This window comes from Tachypleus tridentatus, chromosome 6, assembly GCF_004210375.1.
Source record: "Tachypleus tridentatus isolate NWPU-2018 chromosome 6, ASM421037v1, whole genome shotgun sequence".
In the NCBI taxonomy this organism is placed as follows: Eukaryota; Metazoa; Arthropoda; class Merostomata; order Xiphosura; family Limulidae; genus Tachypleus; species Tachypleus tridentatus.
This window is the reverse complement of record NC_134830.1, coordinates 141,640,634-141,654,132: the sequence shown is the minus strand read 5'-3', so window position 1 is coordinate 141,654,132 and position 13,499 is coordinate 141,640,634. Positions and strand designations below refer to the sequence as shown.

Sequence of the window (13,499 nt, the reverse complement as noted above, 5' to 3'; positions counted from 1 at the left end):
CATTTTTCAATGCAAGATTAATTTTATTTTGAGGAAGTGTTACAAACATAGAGTTGTCAAAATAATTTATATTATTTCAAAAAAATCTTAAATTTATCAGTGGGTTGATGTTCTCAGATTTTTGATGTCAAGAAGTTAGTTTATCTTAACTAACTTAAAAATTGTTTGGTAAGTTTATATATAAATAACCACTGAACTGGTGATGTAAAACATGATTTTATACATGAAAAAAACTTAGTTCACTTTTTGTGTCTCTTTTCATAATAAAAGTTGTAGATTACGATGATGACTGCTGTATGAGAAATGATTTTATCAAGCTCTGTGAGGACACTACAGAACTTCAGTATGCTACCTGATAATTATGCCATCCGCAATTGTTTTCGAAAATAGTGAACATTTAATCTAATGTAATTTCTATTGAAAAACAAGTTTTATTTCTCATTTGAAATTGTTAAAACTTAAGAGCTTTGACAGTTTAAAAATAATATTATTATGATTACATACTCTAGATATAATAAACTTTTGCACGATAAGCGTAATATGGCACAGATATATTTACTTTAATGATTAGAAATAGAAAATAGTTCATTAGATGTGCAACGTATTGTGTTTATGTACATTTTTTCCACTTACAATATGCCATGTGCACATTTTGCTGCATATTATGGCGTAGAACCAAATCAAGAGTGTTTTCTTTCAAGTGAGATGCGTTGCCAGCAATCACTCTTGCAGACAATGTGGTTGAAATGCTTTTATAAAGTTTCCTTCTTCTTTAAAATTCCTAAGACACTGAATAAGTAATGCAGTGTTAAAACCTGTGATTAATACTTGTGTCTAACGACAAATATAACTTAAGCTAATTATGACCTAAATTCATAGGTGTGAAATATGTTGAACATAGGACTTCTAAACACATCAATACAAATGTTATTGTAGTAGCCCCCCGCTAGAACAGCAGTAAGTCTCGGATTTACAACGCTAAAATTAGGGTTTGATTCCCCTCTGTGGGCTCCACAGATAGCCCGATGTGGCTTTGCTACAAGAAAAACACGCTATTGTAGTAGGGTTTGTTTGTTTGTTTTGAATTTTGTACAAAACTACAATAGGGCTATCTGTGTTAGCTGTTCTAATTTAGCAATGAGGTAAACTAGAGGGTAAACAGCTAGTCATCACCACCCACTGCCAACTCTTGGGCTACTCTTTTACCAAGAAATGGTGGGATCAACTGTCACATTATAATGCCTCCAAGGTTGAAATTGGGAATAATGTTTAGTGTGACAGAGACTCAAACCCATGACCCTCAGATTGCATGTCAAGCACCCTAACCACCTGGTCATGCTGGGCCATTGTGTTAGGGAAAATCATTGTTTTAAGCAATATATTTAAGTTACTCCATAAGTCCATCTAACATAGTTTGTTATTATAAAAATGTTAAAAAACAACATATACTTTTTTTGTAAATTATGTTCTGTTAGTATTTAAATATTATTATTCATTAATAGTTGAACTGATCTTTCCAGACAGTTGAAGCATGTTGGTTCTCTCCTATATCAGCTGTGTATTTACTGTACAAGTATAAAATACGTAACAAGTGGACTGTAAAAATTCATGTACAAAATGCACCTGTACATTTTACTGGTGGGTGAGCCAATGCATTTCTGAAGGCAAAAATGCTCGACTCGCAAATATTTATTGTGTTCAAACTAGCAGAGAGCCAAGAAATGGTGAAGATTGATGTATACTCCACACAGCTTGCACAACAGTGACAGCACAGATATTATACATCAAATTAAAGAAGAAAAAGGAAGAGTGTAATAGCAAAGCCAGCATCATCTGGGGAAAGATGGCTTGAAAGTTCAGTTTAGATACTGTACCCCACACACACTTTCAGATCCCACTTTGATCTGAAAAAGTCTGTGAAAAATATAAACCAAAAATTGGATGCAAATATAATGAATAACAAAGGTCTGTAATGCCTTAATAATAACAGTGAATTTTTCACAATAATGCACTGTCATATAATCTATTTGATATACACATTTAATAGTACTGAACAGAAGTTAACTGATTTTGTGTTACCTTTTCCAAAATCTACCTCCCCCCCTCTACATAAATAGGTGCTGCTGCTGGAACAGGTTGCTAGGAACTTTATAATTAACCTCATTTAGATGAGGCAAACAAATGTTGTTTGCAACTTAAGCACAAAGGGCTATCTGTGCTTTGTGCACCATGGGTACTTAACACCAGATTCCAGTTTTATAAATTCACAGACATACTGTTGTGCTACTAGGGAGGACAAGGCAAAAGAAGTAGGGTAAGTTATGTTTTTAATTCAGCACTTAACATATTTTGGTTAAAACAGAGAGAAAGTTGTGAAGTCTAATTTTCATTCTAAACTGTGTGTACTGAATAAAACATTCATTATTTCCAGCCTCTGTGGTATTTTATTCACACACACACACATATATATATATGTGTGCTTGATTTTTTGGCTCAGTTCCCATTTTGTGGTTTTAAAATTTCTGACTCACTCACTTGTAGTATACTTACCCCAAGATAAATATTTAAAGAAATATCTGATTATTTTTCATGAAATGTATTATTCCATGAGAAGTGTTTCAACTGTTTACTCATTAATTATTATTCATGAAACTATTTCAAATGTAGTTTACTGATTCCAAGATTGCTGGAGACATGCATCCTCATGAGGCAATGTAAAGGAAAGCTAGTTTCATGTTTCATTACCCAAAATATGCATTTTGATAAAGAAGAAAATGAAGCTATGTCTATTATTTAATGTTTCATGTCCAAAAGTCATGAAAGAACCAACTTAAATTTCTTTAATATATTAAATAAGATTAACAATGAAAAAATTCACATGGCAGTTCAGCTGTTCATGTATCAAAAACATAAAAAGTTAAACTACTAGCAAGTTTTGAATTTATGTTTTATTTTCTCTGTCATATACACAGCATTACCAACATGAAATATTCTCTCTTCACAGTACCAAACAAAGGATTTGGCTCATAAATACCTACAACAAATATTAAAACTAAACTCAGGTTTCTTAATTATTAAAAATCATATGTGAAAGACTAATGTAAAACATATTTACTTATTCAAGAACCATCAGTGGGCTCATGTGTAATAGCTATACAAAAACAAAGTGTTTTACAGTAAAGCTGATTAGCATTCAGTATATATCAGGCTTTACACACGAGTTTAGACCGCAGTTACCATAAGAACTTGTACACAAACTACACTTGATATTAGTGCTCACATATAATTACTATGCTTAATACTAGTGTGTAAGCAAACATTACAGTTCAGAAACAGTTAAGTTGCTAGTCATAGTTATCTGAAACTTCTTGATATGCTTAGTAGGTTAATTTTACCATAGGTTGTCATACAAGGACAGGTTAAGATCTCTGAAATTATCTCTTGAAAAGAAAGGGGAGGAGCAGATCTGATTGAGGTATTTATGATTGTTAACAGAATTAATGATGACAAAGGTAGGACTACAGGATATAACTTATAATTTTAGCATGGTAAAAGTTGACCTTAGCCAATACAATTTTGTTTTTCTAACAGGATGGCTGGTATCTGAAGTGGGTTACTTTCAGATAAGGTGCACAGTGGATTTTAAAGGAAGGCTTTGTGAATAACCTAAAAGAGCCAGAATTTTTTAGACTTCAGTGTCAAAGGTCGGGGGTCAGCAACCTGCAGCTCTTTAGTGTCTTATGTGACTCTCAATCTTAACTATTACTATGCAGAAAAGTTGAAAATATTTCAGACGTAATCAATGTTAAAAATTTAATCTTAACATTTGCAATTTTACTCAGATTTGCTTTGTTGACATTCTAGCTAACTTAAAATGACTTAGCCAGGTAAAAAAGAAGGCAAACAGAATGTATGTTGTTTTGTTTTTTTTATAAAAGCCACATCAAGCTATCTGTTGTGTCCACCCCAAATCCCCCTTCTTTTTTTTTTTTATCTTTGACCATTAGAGGATGTTGCAGCTCTTGAAATGTTCTTATATTAGACAGAAATAAACAAACAAAAAAAAGACTATTCTTCTTTTATGGGTTGCTGACCCCTGACCTACATGGGCAACAGTTCTCTCATTTTCATTAAAGTTTATGTAATTCATAACTCCACTAATCCTATATTCCTGATATTTTCAAACCTTATAAACTCCATTTATGAAGGCTGAAAAGAGGACTATCTATATATTCTTCTCTAACCATGTAACTCAAACAAAATACTTTAAATAATTAGAACTTGAATACATGTAATTGCATCTAACTTAGTTACACATAATTTCAAGTTATTGATGCATATTTATAATTTTACTGTTTAAGGCTCAATGATGACAATTCATCATGAGCTGTTCTAGAAATCTTTAACTTTACTTTTTGATTCAATGTTTATATCAGGCGATGTCTTACCTGAATATTCAGGCCTATCATAGTCTGATATATAATTCTGTCCTATTACAAAACCAACGACAAGTACTAATAACCCTAAAAGATTTTCAGTCTTTTGTGTCTGTCTCATTATTGATCTGTACTTCAAGCGTTCACGGTAATATTTTTCATTTTCTTGATCTCTGCGTAAAGATTCACTATAATGCATCCGGTAAAACTCATCAAAATTATAAATTGGTGTCCGGCCTCTTGGAGGGGGAGGTTTTGATCTCTGATGTCTGCTTCTGTAAAACTTTGTGTAATCATCTTTGTCATCTCCAGTATCACAACTAGGCTGATCATAATGAGGTTCAATACTACCAGGATATAGTAACCCTCGATCATACCTTTTCCTAGATGTGTAATTTCCTAAAATTTCATAGGCTTCTGTAATCTCTCGAAACCTTATTCCCCCATCCTTATTTCCTCCGATTTTATCAGGATGAAATTCCATCGATAATTTGTAATATGCTGACTTAATTTCAGCTTGAGTAGCTTTAGTTTTTACTCCTAGTATATCATACAGGTTTATTTTACCCTTGACCTGATTGGAAGTAAAAGTAGCAAGACAGCGACCAGATGTTGCACATTCAACGCTACATCTTGACAATAGAGCCCTATGCATTCCTGTTACATGTGAAGTGACGTGGATAACGATGTTTACAGTCTTAACATTTTTCTTGATGCTACCTCACTGCTGTTGTTTCTCATTTTTTCTTCAACCTAGAACCATCAAAATGCTACATAACACACAATCACACTATATGAAGAACTGCATTTAAATTAAGACTTATCAACATTATAAACCTAACTTCTGATGACTTAAAACTGACAAAAATTATACTTCACTAAATTAATATAGTTTATGCTGAAACTCATTGCTCAAGTAAACTAATAACATAAGTATCATATTTACCACAACCATGTCTATTATATTTCAGATGGCTTGACAAGCACTGCAATGAATGAAAGGTGTTGCCTGCAGTGGTTATAACAGATACAGCCTGATTGACATATTACATTATTCTTTATTTCCATTCACAAGCAGTGCACCCCCTAAGCTGCATGGCCACACAACAACCAATCAAGTGCCATGCACTTCATAATTTCAGTCACACTCAGTTAATATTCAAAAGTCTCAACACACCGAGATTCTTAATGACCATAGTAGTTGTTAGGCCTAAAACCATAATAACCAACTGGTAGTATTGCAAAGTGTTATAATGATCAAATAAGGTCAACAGTATAAAAGTACCCCTCCTCCAAAAAAAAACAACAAAAACATAAACACACAAAAAACAAACTGGTAATGCACAAGAAAAATGATTCTTCATATGGATTGAAAAAAATGGGAAGAACACTTCTAAATAATTCTTGTAAATGCATACTTTAAGGTCATTAACTCATTTGTTTCATTGTTACTTTAGTCATTTTCTATAACTCTCTCATTCTGCATTGTTTATGATGTAACTTGCTGGAATCAAACCTGTTCATAGTTATGTTGATATACAGACCACTTATTAACACTTGTATTCATATGAAGAGTCACTACTGATACTTATATCTTGTGCTGACACTGTGTAGATGCATATACTGTGGCCTTTATAATCATTAAGTTATGTAATTCTCTATTGTGGGTATGAGATTCTAAAGACTTTTAGTATTTAGGACAGAGTTAGTTTGATGGTGGCATAAAACTGCTAAATGAAAGCATGAATGTTCATGTTTGTGACCATGCAATTTACCTACAATTTGTGGATTCATAATGATAAACTTGTAATGTTTTTACAATCATGTGGATGATGTCATGTAACCTCAGTATGGATGATAGTAAATATTTATTGCTTCTGTTGTTAACCGTTGTTGTTTAATATGCCAAAGCTATGTTAGTTAATTAAAACAAGAATATTGTTTTGTTTTAACTAACTGTTATTGTTGAGAAGGCAAAACCCACAGTAAACGAGAGTTCACTGTGTTATATAGATTAACCTGAACTATGAAATGCCACAGATTTGTAAACTTCTGGATGTATTAAATTATTAATGTTCTGCTGGTATCCATTTGTACTTGAATGTCATACAAATTGAAATATATATTACAAATCTATGTACTTTAAGTGTTTATGAAGCAAATTCACTGAGGTACTTTTCTCCTTTGAGATAAATTGATGTTTTTGGTAAAAAAATTCAATTAAGAAGCCTTTGACTTAGCAAAGATGGCAATGCCTGTAATCCTTGATGGACTAGTAAGTGATTATTCACCATGTTCGGTTGTGGGCTTCGTCTGCAGATACAAGCACAAGGTCTGCCTGGTTTCTTAAGTTACCAAAACACTATCAGAAGGAAGAATTCCTTTACAACTTAAAACTTTGGAATACCTCAGATGCATCCACCAGCCACTGAATTCCAACTTATCTGTACAGTGTCAACCACACTAAAGTAATGGCAATCTTCACAGTTTTCTTGTGAAACATGATGGACTTAATCAGAACTACCCAAGAAACACACCAGTTTTCACAAAAAATGCACCCATTCTAAAATCCATGCAGTAAACAGAATTATATTCAAGAAGATAAGACAAACACACTTTGTGAAAGTCAATTCAACATCCAACCAAACTGCAGAAGAAATACTTAATAAATGTTATTTAAACATTTTTTCACTACATAACTAAAAAATACAAGAAGCCAAGAACAACAGATTAAATTAAAGCCAATTAAATTTGCTTCTGAACACCTCACTCAGCATATCTGATAAAGACCAAAACCTTGATCAACAAGAAGAAAATCCAACACAAACACAGCAGGAAAAACTCACAACAAGACATGAAGCCAATGGACACATACCTAAACATCCACATGAAGAAAGGAAACCCCACTAAATACACTAGTTGACTCCAGCCCTCAGCCAAATTCCAAGAACTGATTAGAAGTACTCATCACACTAGATGTTTCCTCAACCATGTGCACCTTAGATATGGCTACAATGACAAGACATTTAATGTTTTGCCAAGTGAATCATTGATTTTATTCCAGATGTCTTACCCAATCAATGATGGTGATCTTAACAACCAATAACTGAGCATTTACAAGTTTTAGTTAACCACCTTTCAAAAACATATCACATTAGCAATAGGTTGTTATATCTATTTTTTTCTACTTCAGGATATCTTGGACACTGGTAAGGTAGAGTACTTGGTGCCTGATCAGTGAAAGTGAATTTTCTTGGCATACTCCCCTCCACAAATTCATAGGCATTAGACTTACTAAACTCTGTATCCCCAAAGGACCATAAGTTTGATAAAGACCTTTTAATAATAATAACAAAAAGAGAAATGCATTCCAACTTGTCAGAGTAACCTAAAGTAAGAACTGAATGTATACACTACTACAACACTGGATGAAGAAATGTATTCTGCAATATTCTGACACACCAATAATACTCAATTTATGTACAATAATAGGGCTGAAAATAATATACAAGCATTTTAACATTGGTATATTGGTTGGAATGTATATATGCTCTGAAATGCTATTAAGATTTTGCTTTCATCTTCTGTGCTTTGCTATGAAATAAGAGCCAGGAAGTTAACTTGAATGCTTATGAGCTTTGATTACATGGACTAATATTGTGTAAAAATAACCACTTATTAATATGTGTTTTCAATTCTACCTGCTTTTGATAAACAAAATACTATAATTATGATTTTTGTATTATTACCTTAAATTAACTGAAAGTTGTTTAGCTTAATGGATGGTATCACATCTCGCACAAAAAAAAAAAAGTAACCATAGTAAATCCGAGTCAATGACACTTTTTCTTTACCTATTCAATGTATACATTTTTCTCATGGTAGCTACAAACCACGTCACAATATGTTTGATATTTTACACTGTGATATTCATACAGGTTCGGCTTATCTTTCTTTAACTTGTGTTCAGATTTACTTACGAGAAGTGGGATTCTTTGAAACTAGTTTAACCCAATAACACACGTTGATCAAAGTGTAGTTTGAACTAGACAGTGAATAGACCTCCCTTCACTTAGCCTTAAAAAGTTAAACTTCGAGATTAAAGAACTTAAAATACTACGTTTATTTAATATACCTACTATTGTGCAGATAAATGTGAAGAACTGAACCGTGGCCAAAGACACTTTTTAGTTACGTCATATTTCCAGTGTATATTTTCTTCATGATAATTACAAAGCACATTCATACTTAGGTTACAATATGTTTAATTGAAATACTACTACTTAAGCCTTATATTATTAACAGCAGTATTACGAGCAGTAACATGGCTGAGGTAACGAGAGTAACTAAAAACAATATATATGTCAAATAATGCACATAGAACTTTAATGTGAAGTAATAGTTATTACCGAAAAAAGCCTCTTGTGTATTGACAAATAGCAGACACAAAATAAAGGTAAAATATTTTCAATAGTCTCCAATTTTACCAGGCTAAATCTCTCTCTCTTCTTCTTCAACACCTAGTGCTAAGCAATACAAATATATTACTATAAATAATAGTTTTAAAATGTTGTATATAATTGTATATTATATTACATTTCAAAATATCACACAATCTGATAATGAATTACTGCGTATTAAATATATATCTAAGTATTCATCATTGAATTAAAATATTCTGTATTTTTACAAAATGTGGTTCCTTTTGTTACAAAGTATCAAAACTTATACTTTATATAACATCGATCAGAAATTATATATACTAACTTAATTTTTATATACAGCTTTATGTGCAGAATTAACGAAGTTGTTATAATATAAAGACATTTGAAGTCAGTAGTTGTCATGTCGGACTTATATTTGTAATTTGAAAGTTTACGCTCCGTACTTTTGAGCAGTGGATACGATTTAAAGATGACAGTCAAATTTCCCTATGGGACTGTTATATCCCAAGAGTTGGTGGTTTAAACAGCTGAATTTCCTCTTGTTTATCACTTTAGAAATAGAGACGGCTATTGCAGATAGTCATCGAGTAATTCTGCTAGAAATTAAAAACAAAACAGCAAAAATATTCATATGATGTGTGTAAAAACTGAAAAATAAAACATGAAAACCTAATCGTGAAAAAATTAAGGAGGTCTAACACCTTCCTTGAGTTAAAGATTTGAAGACTGAAAATGGTTTAATCAATTATGAACGTTATATTAAACTAATTTTGAAGCTTCACTACGTTTTCTGTCATGTCCAACGGATGACGGGTTCTCGCTGCTTATTTCAACAATATTATGTCACAGAAATCCAAAGGCATTGCGTCAGGCAACTTTATATATTTATCTTTGTATGGAATAAGATAAATATACATCTAATTCCTCAACTGTATGAAGTATGCAATACTCAAACAAGAAGCATCACTAAAATCCTTCTCTTGGTGAACCAATATCCTACTGGCCTTGTTTTTAAACCGATGTCCATTTTGTTTATGTTGTGCACTATTGCCTGGGCCACGTGAACAGTTTCAGCCACTTCTTTTGTGTTTGTGGATTCTCATCAATTACAAGATATTGCTCTTTACTTACCATGGCTAGGTACGTCTTGTTGCGGGTTTTTTATGGTTTTGGTGCCCCAAGTTGATCTATATTTCTCTGTTTCCAAATATTATTAAACACAAAAAATAACACAGTCTTGGAAATTATAAATCCCGATTTAAATATTTTGCGCCGAAATGCGTTGTTACAAACCCTTTTGATGAGCAGTGAGTTGTAGGCAATATCACCCTATCTAATAAACGCCAAGCGATGACAGAATGTATTCCTAATTTGTGTGTGTGTGTATGTCATGTAACTCACCCTAAACAACTACGTGTATTCGCACCTTCTTCTACATGGTACGAAACAAACCGTCTTATCCATGAGACTTGCAAAACGTAAATATTTTCATCCAGTCCCTTAAGGAACATTGATATTTCGCAAAACACTCTTGTGGAGATTCACCGAAAGCGGACTTCAAGTTTTTGTGATAACGACACCTCCTGATTCTGACTTTCTACAACCATAAGAAATGTGTTCTGACGCTCATTGAAATCTTATGCAAGATATCAAATAATGCATATACTAATTCCTGCAAAGCACAACACAGTTCACCAACAACTGTGTGACGAATGATACAGAAATAAACATTCGTTATTTTACAAATGAGTTTATTATCATCTTCGATTCAAATAAACTCATTTAGTGATAATCTCGAACCACATCATTATTTTTCATACAGTAATATGATCCAAATGACAGTGATATAGGTAAAAATAAGCAGTAGTGGATTTACTGACCTCTGCATCCTGTGGAATACTAATCTTAATGTTACAGAAGAATCACATACTACAGTTAATCTGTTGTCTTGTATGGTACAGTCGGTTTTAACTTCAATGAGTGATTGGTAAAACCCACCTTTGCAATCTAATTTGATTAATATATCCTTTGAAAACGAAGAGATTACCAGTGAACTGATGAAACAATGTCTTCTAATCTTTGCTGGTAAAAACGTAAGAGATTTTTTTAATTCACTAACACTGATTGGTGGCCAGATTCATGATAAGTTTTGCTCCAATACGTAGCTTTTTCTGATCGAAATCTGTTATTAGTTTTAAGAAATAGTTTGTCAGATTTGTAATTTATGATATTTCATTTTGATTTGGAAAGTAGTTGCCATAAGCACGAAAGCGATAATTTGGAATGTTAGTAAAATCCTGAATCAGTTTTCTTCAAGAATTGTTTCCATAACACACTTAGTATCTTTAGATAGTTGAGAGAATGCTACTTATCTTTGAAAGTATCCCATACATGACTGATAGGACTGAAGTAAGAGACCATGCACTTCGCTGCTAATCTTTTCGTTTTCTTAGAATATATTAATCTGTTTAGATGGAAAAGATGGATATTATCAATCACTCAGCTGAAGTCAAAGCCAACTCTACCAAAAAAGACAACAGAGCAGCTGTAGTATGTGGTTCCTCTGAAGCATTGTGATTAGAGTTCTATATGACATTTCCTGTTGCCCTCGAATGTTTATGGTCAGTAGCTGATCTTCTTTTCACATTATGAAAACTTTGATCGATCATATTATCTTCACTCGTTCCATATCCATTGTTAATCCAGTTCCTGACATATCTATCTGATTTGAGACATGATTCATCTGTGAGTAATCTTAAAGATTTCACGTATATGTGATATGTTGGTGATTGTTTTCCTGTGAGTCTCCCATGGCTAATGACATTAAAACTTATCTTACTTCTGGACTATCATGATGTCTGACCTTTGGTATATACTTTTCTCTTCACATGTGTCTTACTTATGCCTTATTCTGATGTCTTTACATATGTCTGTTTTGATACTGTTTCTGTTTTTTATACATTTTTTAACTGGGTCAGACCTTATTGTCATAAAATATGGGAGATCTTTAGCTAATGTTGATATTTTCAAATGTGGGAAAACTAATTAATCTTATTATTTTTACATGTGTCTTACCTGGAATTACTCCAATATCTCACTTGTCTATCTTACCTGGGATTTTTTAAATGTCTTCACAAATAACTCACCTTTCACTGAATCAAAAGCCTTCACGTAGATTTAATCTGTTAGACATCCTGTTTTTTCTGTGATTCTCCCATCGTTAATGTGGTAAATACTTTTATCATCATATGTGTCTTATCGTTAGACTATTCTGATGTCTTCACGTATGTTGGTCTTGATGCTGATTCATTTTTCTAAGACATTCATCAAAATGGGCAGATCCCAATATCTTTACATTTGGGAAATCTTTAGCTGATCCTGTTCATTTCACACATGGGAAAACTTTGATCGATCCTACACTTTACTGTTCTTTTCTCATGTGTTTTATCTGTGACTAACCTCATTTCTCATACATCTGTGTTATATAGGACTTTTTGAAAGGTATTCGTTCATACATGGCTAACCCGTGGTTGAAAAAATGCCCTGATGCACATGGGATCTATCTGTCATCCAGTTTTTTCTGCAGTTAATAGCATTCTCTTCACACGTATCTGACCCGTAAGTGGTCTAGATAATTGACTTAACTGTTTTAACCATTTTAATTATGTAGCATGTTTTTTAATTTCATATAACTGTCGTTCAAGTACAAAATATAACAATCAAAAACATGTTTCTTATGCAAAGCACGTGATTTTACCCAGTTATTCTATACTGTATTTATTTTGTTTGTATGGCAATAATACATTTAAAAAGTATCATCTGATTACTATTTGAAAATGTATTATTTGTTTATGAAATACTTTTGTGATTTTTCAACCTGTGCGACACCTCGTGTGCACGTGGTAAACATCAGATCAAAGATCCCCAGAATTCATTTAAAGCAGTGATCAAATATGAGCTAGTAATCAGATGAAAGGCAGACAAACAGGAGCACAATAAGCTTTTTTGTAAGGCATGAAGTATGTTTAGCGGCATCCATCAACATCAACCACTACATTATTTACTTAATATTGTAAATATCAGGCCATAACTTATAAAATTAAGAATTTTTTTACAATTTAAATAAAACAGTAAACATAAAAGATTTTAAGTTAACCTTTCTAATATCTTAATCATGTCTGAAATTAAAACTGGAAATACCATAATTGTTTTTCTCATTTTGGTTGATTTTGATATGATGGTAATATTAATGTTCTTGAAATAAACTTGTTCTGTGTCATCTCAAAGAGAAAGGTCAAACCAAAATAAAACTAGGATTTTATAGATAGGGACTCTGCCGCACAGAAGCAAAAACTGAGGGCTAGAGAAACTCTGGGACAGTAGTAATATCAGGAAAAAAAACTGGAGTGAAGTTTTCTTTATTTGATATTAATCCAAAATTGCATAATAGACTATTTGTGCTGCGCCCACCGCAAGTATTGAGAATCGATTTATAGCGCTATAAACCACTAAACTTACCTTTTGTACATCAGTAGACTAGGGCCATATAATCTAAGAGGTAGGGATTATGTCTCCCTCCCCAAAAAAGGAAAACTGGATTGCAAAATTTTAGATATAC

General features: G+C 32.6%; 1 protein-coding gene across 4 annotated transcripts; it reads right to left on the bottom strand.

Moving 5' to 3' along the window:
- Positions 1–2,933: 2,933 nt before the first annotated feature.
- Positions 2,934–8,987, bottom strand: LOC143253877 (dnaJ homolog subfamily C member 30, mitochondrial-like). 4 transcript variants are annotated; one of them, XM_076508387.1, is made up of 2 exons: positions 8,924–8,987; positions 2,934–5,189 (listed from the first exon to the last, which is right to left on the bottom strand). In XM_076508387.1, the coding sequence occupies exon 2, from the start codon at positions 5,089–5,091 to the stop codon at positions 4,393–4,395; it is 699 nt and encodes a 232-aa protein (XP_076364502.1). In that variant the 5' UTR covers positions 5,092–5,189; positions 8,924–8,987; the 3' UTR covers positions 2,934–4,392. The 4 variants fall into 4 exon arrangements, with proteins under 4 accessions (XP_076364502.1, XP_076364498.1, XP_076364500.1 ...); XM_076508383.1 differs by having other exon boundaries at positions 8,846–8,976; XM_076508385.1 differs by lacking the exon at positions 8,924–8,987 and adding an exon at positions 8,576–8,772.
- Positions 8,988–13,499: the final 4,512 nt, after the last annotated feature.